Source organism: Eurypyga helias, unplaced genomic scaffold (assembly GCF_000690775.1).
Source record: "Eurypyga helias isolate BGI_N326 unplaced genomic scaffold, ASM69077v1 scaffold20341, whole genome shotgun sequence".
Classification (NCBI taxonomy): Eukaryota; Metazoa; Chordata; class Aves; order Eurypygiformes; family Eurypygidae; genus Eurypyga; species Eurypyga helias.
In genome coordinates, this window is record NW_010230391.1 from 2,385 (window position 1) to 12,207 (window position 9,823).

At 40.0% G+C, this 9,823-nt stretch overlaps 1 protein-coding gene across 1 annotated transcript in view; it reads left to right on the forward strand.

Moving 5' to 3' along the window:
• Positions 1 to 9,810, forward strand: part of LOC104516413 (T-box transcription factor TBX18-like) — a gene marked incomplete at both ends in the record, with an annotated part of 10,873 nt that extends 1,063 nt beyond the window's left edge. Inside the window, 3 exon segments of the mRNA XM_010160727.1 lie at positions 1,907 to 2,078; positions 8,405 to 8,572; positions 9,742 to 9,810. Coding sequence (XP_010159029.1) covers positions 1,907 to 2,078; positions 8,405 to 8,572; positions 9,742 to 9,810 — 409 coding nt within the window.
• Between the last annotated feature and the right edge of the window lie 13 nt (positions 9,811 to 9,823).

Here is a 9,823-nt window from a genome sequence, read left to right on the forward strand (position 1 = left end):
ATGCTGCCTCGCTTCCTAAGCAAACACTGCCCTGTGTTTTTTGCGTGTCCTTACCTCATTGACGACAATTTTGTCCTTTTCGCCTGCGGTATATAAGGACTTTCTTAGGACCGTTTTAGATTCTGTGTTTTTCAGCAAGGTGCAGATACCAGTGCTGAGGATGTCCAGCACGTACAGTTGGGAGAGGCTTTTCTGACTGTACCACAGGGAAAAACTGCTTGTTTTTTCTTTGGACCAGTGCACTGCAGCTGAAACGAGAGCCCTTTTCTTCCTTTGTGTTGCATGTGTGCATTTACTTAGCAGTCTAAGCATATAATTCCTGGAAGGTCTGACCAATTCCTTATTTCACAGAAAAAGTGAAGTTATTCCAAATTGTTTAAAAATGTTAATATTAAAAACCAAAAGCAGTTATACTGAATAGGAGTTGCTTAAACCTCATTTGATTTAGGATAAATACAGTCATACTGAGCTGCTCTGTCTGCTCAGTGTGATATGTGGTCCCCAGATAACTGAAGCAACTTAAGAAAGTTGTATGAAGGGCAGTATTTCTGTAATCATGTATGAGTACTGCACCTTTAACCTTCCTGCTAAATATTAATGTTTTACTTGATTCCACTTTTCATTCTTTGCTGTGCAATCTATGATTTTTTAAAAATTGCTGACTATTATTTTAACTTTGGAAGTTCATGTGGCTTTGCAAACTGTCTTGCAGACCTTTAAACTTGAAAGGTGCAATAGCAGTCACATATGGAGCCTAGCTGTCAGAGCAGATAGCAAAACTAAATGGAAATGAGGAAAACTTCATCTAGGTCTATATTTCTAGCAAAATTGGACCTTGTAAATATTTGGAAGCTTTAGCTGTTGCTTAAAATATTTTATGTGTATTTATGACTTTATTTACTTTTGTAGGTAAATCATGTATTTAGTATAAACCAACAATTATGAAATAAATGAAAAACGTTGCAACAGTTGACTGTGGTCTGGGGTTGAGAATTTGTCTCCAGGAAAGAATTTTCACTATTCTAAGTCTTAGTTTTACAGACTGATATGAATTGTACAGAGCGATGCGTATATTGGATCATTTTGTTTTCTTTTCCAATGATGTTGTTTGTCTTCTTCTAATAAGGAACTGAATTGTACAAATATACAATTTGATAAGGTCTTTCTTGTTTTTTATTAAAAAATGTAGGGGAATTATTGGGTGCTTGAAACAAATACCTTGGAAGTTTTTAATTAGCGCTTTTTCAATTGCCCTGTGAAGTGTCTGCCTTCAAAATAGGTTTTCTACTAAAGCAGGCACTATTTTTATTAGAAAATAACGGTGTCAGCATTGACCTATCAAATGAAATATGGGCTGTGTTCTTTCATTTTTAAGCCTTTCTGCAGTACTATTCAAGAAAATTAATATGGTCTTGCAGAAATAGTGAGAGCATAGTTTGACATAGTTTCATTATTTTTCCCAATCATCATGTTCTTTCCCTTCGATAGCTTTATTTATAGACTCTCATATTAGACTCAACATGTTGAATCTTCCAAATTTGGAATTACTACTCGATTTGACAAATGAAGGACCAGATCCTTCCCTGTTTGCCGAAGCCTGTTCAGAGCAGAGCTGTAGCGATTAGTGAACTGACACCAGTTTAAAGCTCAGTGTGGAGACTAGTGTTAAGGTTATTACTAATTTTAAGACGACTAAGGTCAGATCAGAGCGTGGGTTTTAATCTTACTTTTGCAGGTACCAGAACAATGTTTTGAAACTAAAAAAAACCCCTTTTATTTATAGCCCTTTTATGTTTTGTTAATTGGTGGGTTCTTGCCCTATGTATGGGCCCTAATTTATTAATATTGAATGGGTCTGGTAAATTATTTCGGGTTTTGTGGTTATAGGTATTTGTTTTCTTTATAGGTATGTTTATCATAGCTCCAAGTGGATGGTGGCTGGTAATGCTGACTCCCCAGTACCTCCTCGTGTTTATATTCACCCCGATTCACCCGCCTCCGGGGAGACGTGGATGAGACAAGTGATCAGCTTCGACAAACTGAAGCTTACCAATAACGAGCTGGATGATCAAGGGCATGTGAGTACTTTGCTCTTCTGCAGTGTTATATGTAGGCGCATTGCTCAGCTCTGAAAGGCTCTGACGTACCGCTCCAGGGTGCCAGAAATAGGCTTGACTTTTCGAAGCTGTTTTGGAACTTCACCGTCCAGATCTAAAATCTGCTTACTTTCTGCTCCGATAATTAACTGCTTATTAGAGCCTGCTGTTTTACTTCCCCCTCAAAAACAGAACTCCTTCTGCAAAATAAGACTTTACAAGGCTAAATTGCCTGCTACGAAGGGGCAGACTTGCTCTCATGTTTTCCCACCGAGTGTGTTACTTGCAACTTCTGCTCCGATCAAAAAGGACGCTTAAATTCACAAGTGGCTAGAAGAAACATTAATAGTGTGTAATAACTTCATGTGAATAAAAATACACTTAACTGTTTTCTTAACCTAAACATTTGTGTGAAATCCCATGAGGTGTTAATAATTGCAGTCAAAAACGAACAACATGGGAGCTGGGTTCGCTCCGATAATGATTTATTACATACCTTATGAAGCAAGACCCTTTCACAGCTGAGGCTCATTACTTCTGAAAAAACTGGCGAAGACGTATGCAGTATGAGTGTTCTGTTTGCAAGTTCTAAATTGTTTAGTTATGACATTATCTAATGTGACAAAATGTGTTATGTTAATATTTCCTTTTCTCTTCAAAACTGTTGAAACATGACAGATGTAAGCCAGTATCTTTCCAGCAATCCCTAAAATAGTTTTACTTGACACCTTAGGAAATAATTAAAAAATAAGAATTGTTTTTAGTGAGGGTGAAGTCTAATTTTACAAAATCCCGTAATAAATGGCAAATGTTGGCTTCCTTTCAGAAGGAGCACTGAGTTCCAAGTGGTAGAGTTTTAAGAAGTTGGAGGCAAGTTTTGAGACAGGATGTGGATTCCATTGTCCTTAGCATAGCTCGATTCATTAAGCAGGATACTTTCTCCTTCACCGAAGGGAGTGAAAGAAAACATACCTAAAGCAGAGTACAGAGATACTACATATGTATTTCAGCATAGTTGTAACTGTATCATTAAGCCAGGTACTTTGTCGATAAACTTTGTCCAAGTTTAAGAATGAGCTTTTTTCTCCCTGTTTGTGTTTGCAAAGGAGATAAACATGAGATTCTGGTCAAATTGTGCAGGAGCTACAACTTTTATGTGACAAGAGACTTGCTGGATGGAGCTAGCAAATGTGATTAAGAAGGATAAAAAGCCTCTCTTCCATATAATACTGTTCATAATTTTATTGTGCTCCTCCTTAAAAAGAATGCGGGGATATTCTCATCTCCTGAGTTAGCAGTGCTTTTCTTTAGGCTTGTAAGAAAGACGTTTTACATTGCTTCTTTCCAGAATAACGGTTATGGGGTGTCATGTGTCAGTGTCCCTTTGAATTAAGGTTAGCACACGTAGTTTCCTTAGTCTCCCCAGTGATCATGTATTTGTGACTCTTCTCAAGCGGGAGCTGCTTTCTTTGACTCCCGACTCTATCGTAAGGGCCTCAAAAAGTGAAGCAGATGCGAATGGGTAAAATGTCGCTTTCCCAACGGAGAGCAGACCAGCTGGTTTTTGTACTCACTCATTTCAGAGGGGCGATACGTGGGTGCCATGGTCCACTCGTGCACTTGCCGTTTCAAACTGTCTTGCGATAAAATCTCAGCTATGTAGAGAATTGTATTGCTGTACTTTTCCATCTCAGATCTTAGCTTTGTTTTTATTCTGAACTGAAACCTGTGTAGTGTACACAGCACGCCATTATTCATAATGTGGGGGGATATAAATTTTCTGGTCTTTAGTTAAGTGTTTCGATTTGGAAACTAGTGAAGCAAAGCCCTACTTCAGTGATTTGAGACACATTGAACTGATTCAGAGCTACGGCAGCGCCCCTCCTCCCCAAAATGGAAATTTAAGTATTAAAATAAAAGGACAAAAGAAGGATGACTGTAAAATAATTTCATATTTCTCAAATCTGGGAAATTGCAAACATGTCATTCATAATTACCAGAAAAGGCAAAAGCAGAAAGCAGAAAAGTGTCTCTTCCAATGGGTACATTTTTTCTTTTAAAGCTATGGTAGTGTGGAATGCTGTATTGAAAAAGCTATGTAGCCTCTGAATGCCTCCAGCAATAATGGAAAACGAATAATCATATTTTGTGATGAATATAAAAAACAATTGTTTCTCATAAGCAGGAAGGAACTGTTTTTCTCAAAGGGTACCAGGGGAGGGATGGGGGATTAGAAGAGCTAGGAGTCAAAGCTGTACTGTCCCTTGAATATTTGCTTTAACATCAAGTGTTTGGACTCTGCCACCCCTGTGTGGGAGATGGGGTATATTGGAGATGATTAGAAAGTTTTTTTTTTTTTTTTCCCCTCCTGCTTAGGCAGAATGGCTCAGAGACACCTTGACAGAGTCTCTGTGCTCTGCCATCATTCCTCCTGTTGTTCAAGCAGTGTTGGGCTTTAGCTGTTGTTCTTTGGCGATGCTTTCCATGCTGTCTGGTTCTGGGGCTTTAATCCTTGTTGAAATTGTTCCTTTATTCTTCCTGTGCTCCTCAGGGGTATCAGCTTTTGCAGATTTTTTGTGTTAAAATCCCAGGGCTGGGGCTTTGATCTTGTAGGCTGTGAGGTAGGGAGCTCAAATGAGATCAACCCAGGGCCCTTTTACCTGTTCCAGAGTTTTAACTCTCGTAATCTGTGAGAGTTAAATGAGAACGGGGACAGCATTTATAGACAGGCACTAAGGTAGTATTCCTGTGGGGTATTTACACCGTGGTAGTAGTTCATGGCAGCCACCTCCCCTTGCACCGCATTGGCCTGGGATTAGCTCCTTGTGAAGGGAGATCGGCCATCTCTAAGATGACTTGTTTTGCTGCTCAAACCCTTTCCGGGCTGCTTGTTGCCTGCTGCTGTTCTCATCAGTATTTTGAGTGGGAGTTTCGTAATTTTATAGCGCTGTTCTGCGGGGAGATTTTGAAGTACATCTGCACGTAGGACACTCTCTGATACCTGAGTTCCACTTGCAGGCTGAGATAAAGCAAAATTTGTAAGAATACGTTTGCCTTGTGTATTTTTGACCTCAAAAGTGAGTCCCAGGGTGAATTCTCTACTTCAGAAAGATTGTGTGCTTGTAGAGGCATTAAGGCCCAATGGCACCATTAAGACACTTAGTGGCATTTGTATCTGTCATCTTGAGCTGTGATGGAAAGGAAAAGTAAACGGAGAGGTGCGTAGTCTAGAAGCTCCTGGTAATACCTCTCACCCCCCTCTCGTCTGCGGAGTAAGTGCGGCACTGCAAAAGTAGTCTCTCCCTTCAGCTGGCTAGATCTGGTTGATTTTTCTGTTTTGATGCAGTTTTTCATCTGAATTTCAGTAGAGGGGGAAAAGTCAATATTTTTTATTCTATTTTCCATGCTTTTCAACTGAGTTTTTTTTTGATGCAGAGGAACATCTTTTAATTTTTAGTGAAAATGAGACTGTTAGCGTGTTAATTGTTCCTTGGTGGTTGCTTTTTTTATTTTTCTCATTTGAAAGTGGGGTGAGGCTGGAAGCAGAGGCTGACTGTTACTCTGCCCAGACTTGGCTCCAAGTTGTAAGTTCTGCTTACAGTCAGTGGGTAGTTATATGTTCTTGTCACAATGAAAAGCTGGGAAACATCAGCCTTTGCACTTGCAGTTTTTTGTCTTTGTGAAGAGGGAATCTGTGCTTCTCAGCCCCACACACTTCCCTGACTGCAGAAAGCCTGAATAAATGAGATTTGCAGGAAGGATTTTTGGAGAAAAGAGCATCAGGGTGAGGACCATGATGATGGTGGGGAAGCGGCTGTGTAATCTGTGCACCGCTGAGCTGCCGGAGGATTGGCATCTCCCCCGCGAAAGAGCATCGGGCTCTTGGCTGTGCAGGTTGTGCCATGGAGGTGCCTGAGCTCAGGGCCAGCTCTGAGGCCTCATCATGGGAACACCGCTCAAAAGCCGTACTGTGAAGGTAATCCCAAAGGTAAATCCCAGCTTTGTGTGTCTGCAGGTGCTTGTGTAATTTTACATTTGCTAGGAGAGTTTTATTCCCCCCGCAAAGTGTTATGGTCAGGCCCTGTGAGGGGTTTGTAGAGAGAGGCAGGCTTTTCAGCTGTGTGGTAAAAGCAATGCTGGTTTGTGCCTTTGGCAGGGCACGTTCTGGTTGGGGTTTTTACTGTTGGTTTAGTACGAAGGGAAGGTTGCTGGTTCTGCAGATAAACTGTTAGATCCCATTTGTGCTGTTGAATGTGGAAGCAATGTGAAGTGAAAGGCAGGATTCTGCTTTTCCTTAGCTTTTTCATTGCAGTAACTTCAGGTGATGCTTAGAATAATAGAGCTAAAGGGTTTTCAGAGTGGGCATTGCATCTTCTCCTCCTTTTATGTTCTGTCTACATACAGCTGTTCTTTAATTCACCAGAGCTCTGCTGTTATGTATTACTTATTCAGAATTCAGAGTCGCAGTCATTAACGAAGATCCTGTTGTACAAGGCACAGTACAAAATCAAGAAAAAAATATTCCTGCTATGGATTCACTAATTGTCTAACAGTGGGTCAGCTCCAGGAATTTCAGCATAGCACAGAGCCTAGCCAGGTTGCTCTTAAGAGATGACAAGGATGGGTTTAGCTGGAATAGCTACCCAGATAAGGAGTGGGAGGTGGTCATCTCTATGCTGTTGTGACTTGACTTGTCACGATACCTGAGCAGAGCTGATCATAGCTGCCTGGGTTATAATTGCGTGTGGTCAAGCCCGCTGTGTAGGCAAGTGGTAGTTTACACCGCAGAGCTGATGCGGCAAAGTAGTCTGGGTAGGGGAAGAATGTGGCACGCTTCTTGGCACCCAGGCAAATTCCAAGACACAGAATAGTGATGGGTTTGAACAGTGGAACAGGGTTTTCCTTGATCACTTTTTTCTGTTGGACCAGTATCTCCCTTGGTATCTTGGGGTGTTCACAGGAAAACAGGGTCAGGAATGTGCTGTCCTCTCTACATTTTCATTTTGTAGATCTTTGCCAGCGGAGAACTGCATGTTGTAAAAGAAAGTACACATTTGCACGATAAAAATCTTGCTCTGTGCAAGATTTCAGAAACTAGGAAAAGGCTACACATGAGAACATCCATAGCGCACTCCCTGAGCAAATTAATTGGAGCCTGTGATGTCATTGTCAAAAGCTTACTTACAGGCTAATAAAACCTGTGATTATCCAGAAACTTGTCTTATCCAAAACAAGGTCATGTCATCTGGCCAGGACCAACTGTATTAAACTAGCCAAACTCTAGTTTATCCAAACGAATGTAATGTCCTCTATGTCATTTGGATGAATGAGTTTCCACGGTGTCTGGCACAAGGGCTCTGTCAAGTGCCTCAACACATGCATATTCTGAGGCTGCTCAAGGAGCAGGAAATTAAAAAGTTTCCCCTGAATCTTGATTAGGGGTTCCACAGGCTGATAGCCACAGGACTATTTATTTGTCGAGTTACTAATTTCTTAGGCCTTCCAACAATAATAGTTGAGCTTCCAATTATTTTTTTCTCGAAATTTTCTATTTTAGTAGTGATTAGCTGAAGTGGAGTGAAATAGAGGGAAAATTCTGTATTTTACATCTCCTCTAAAATTTGGGAGCAGTACCAAGAGGTTTTTTTTTGTTTAATTTTAAGCACTATGAGTCCATATACTTCTTGTTTATGCTTTATACTTAATTGAGCTTTTTTATGCTGGTAGGCATTTGTGTATCGATATTATTTATATGTATTATAATAAAGGGTTATTAACAGTTTACAGTTTTAGGTTTTGGTATTAATCTTAAGTTTCTGCTCCTTCAGAGAGTGAGAATCTCAATTTGTGTTTAAAACAAGATATGTTTCCAGCCTTTGGAATATCAGGAAAAATTTGCTCTAAGCATATCCTGAAGGTTCCAAAACCAAAAGGCAAATGCTGCTGCTTAATCCTGTTAGATCAAATCCAAGCTCCAGTGGAAAAAAAGTGACAAAATTTTCCTAATCCCAGTGGGACCAGGACTTCACTCCTGATTATTTTTTTTCTTGAGCCAGTCTCAATTGAGTCAGTCTCAGAATCTGGAGCTCCGGAGTCATAATTTTTAAATGCTTAGGGCTGGCAATAACACAAATGCACAGGGATTAGACTACTGTAATAAGAACCTTCAGAGGTTAAAGAAAACATTTGATTTCCAGTAAGTGGCATGGTAAACACATACCATAATCTGTTCCAAAAAGCTATTAGTCCTGAAACAGCAGGGTGTCCTTTCTAATAAATGTTATCTTTCTCCTTTCATGACTGCATAGATTATCCTTCACTCTATGCATAAATATCAGCCTCGTGTCCACGTCATCCGAAAAGACTGTGGAGATGATCTGTCCCCTGTCAAGCCTATCCCGTCAGGAGAAGGGGTGAAAGCCTTCTCCTTTCCAGAAACAGTTTTCACTACTGTCACCGCGTACCAAAATCAACAGGTAACATGGGCTTTCTGCTTAGCACTTTACAAGCTTTTTCAGAGTCAATCAGGGAAGTAAGAGATAGGAGAAAAACGGATGCTTTTATTATACCACTTATTACAAAGCTTTGTGTAAACCCTTTTCATATTACGAGTAGCTCTCACCAGTAGTATTGCAGCAGGCTTGGAGGCTATAGCTGAGACTTCAAGCCATGTGGGCTAGACGCTGCATGTGAAAAGTCATTCTTATTATAAAGAACACACAGTCTAGTTAGCATAGTTAATGGTGTCTGAATTATAAATACAGCACTGAAGCACAAGGCAAAGAGCAGTCTAAATTTTAAAAGTGGTTTTGTACCGTCAAGTGTAGATACAGGTCTGGATAGAGCTTTTAAAAGCACTTTTGTTCCTGACTCCAGTGATTTCACAACTCTCAGGACCTTAACAGAGAAGCTGAGGTCTGAGGAAAGCTGCCGCTGTTTTCATTAACTGCATTCAGTCTATATTATTAACTGAAACTTATCTGGGTCCACACAGATTCAAAGTCAAAAGTAAACGGCAGGTTGCGTGACTCTGGTGTTTGGCTCTTATCACCACTTAAATAGTGACACCACAGTTAGTGTTGTGAGATTTTATTAATTCCTTGTAAGTTATTGCAGCTGTATTTTGGGAAATTATAGGTGCCTTGCTTTCTTTACAAAGAGAAGATCAGGAGAGCCATATAAATACTGAAATATAATTATTTGGTGTCTATCCCATTTATTTAAATAAATTACAAGTATTTGAGGGGCGTTTAGCTGTTTTTTTTAATGGGGGATAATAGCCTAGAGATAATCTCTCTTTTCACATTTCCTTCTTGACCCGTACAGAAATAAAATTTAATTTAAATTTTATTGCAGTTAGGCAATATACTCTCTCAGGTGAAGAATGACATTTGCCAGAAGATTTTTTGCAAGAATTCCAGCCTGCCGTTTGGTAGCATTAAATACCTATTAGCTTCTCTGGGGATGAACAAAAATAATGATCAGAAGGCTGGTCCTTACTTTGCTGTATTTCAGGACAACCATCTGAAACCATGCAAATGTGAAGATGCTTCTACTCCACTGTTGGCTTAATTCTGTTAGTATAGTTGTGTTGTGTGTTACTTAGCTGAATTGCAGGTAATGATTTCTTTAATCATCTTCACAGATAACTCGTCTGAAGATTGATAGGAATCCTTTTGCCAAAGGGTTTAGAGATTCGGGACGTAACAGGTAGGTGTTGGGGAAGG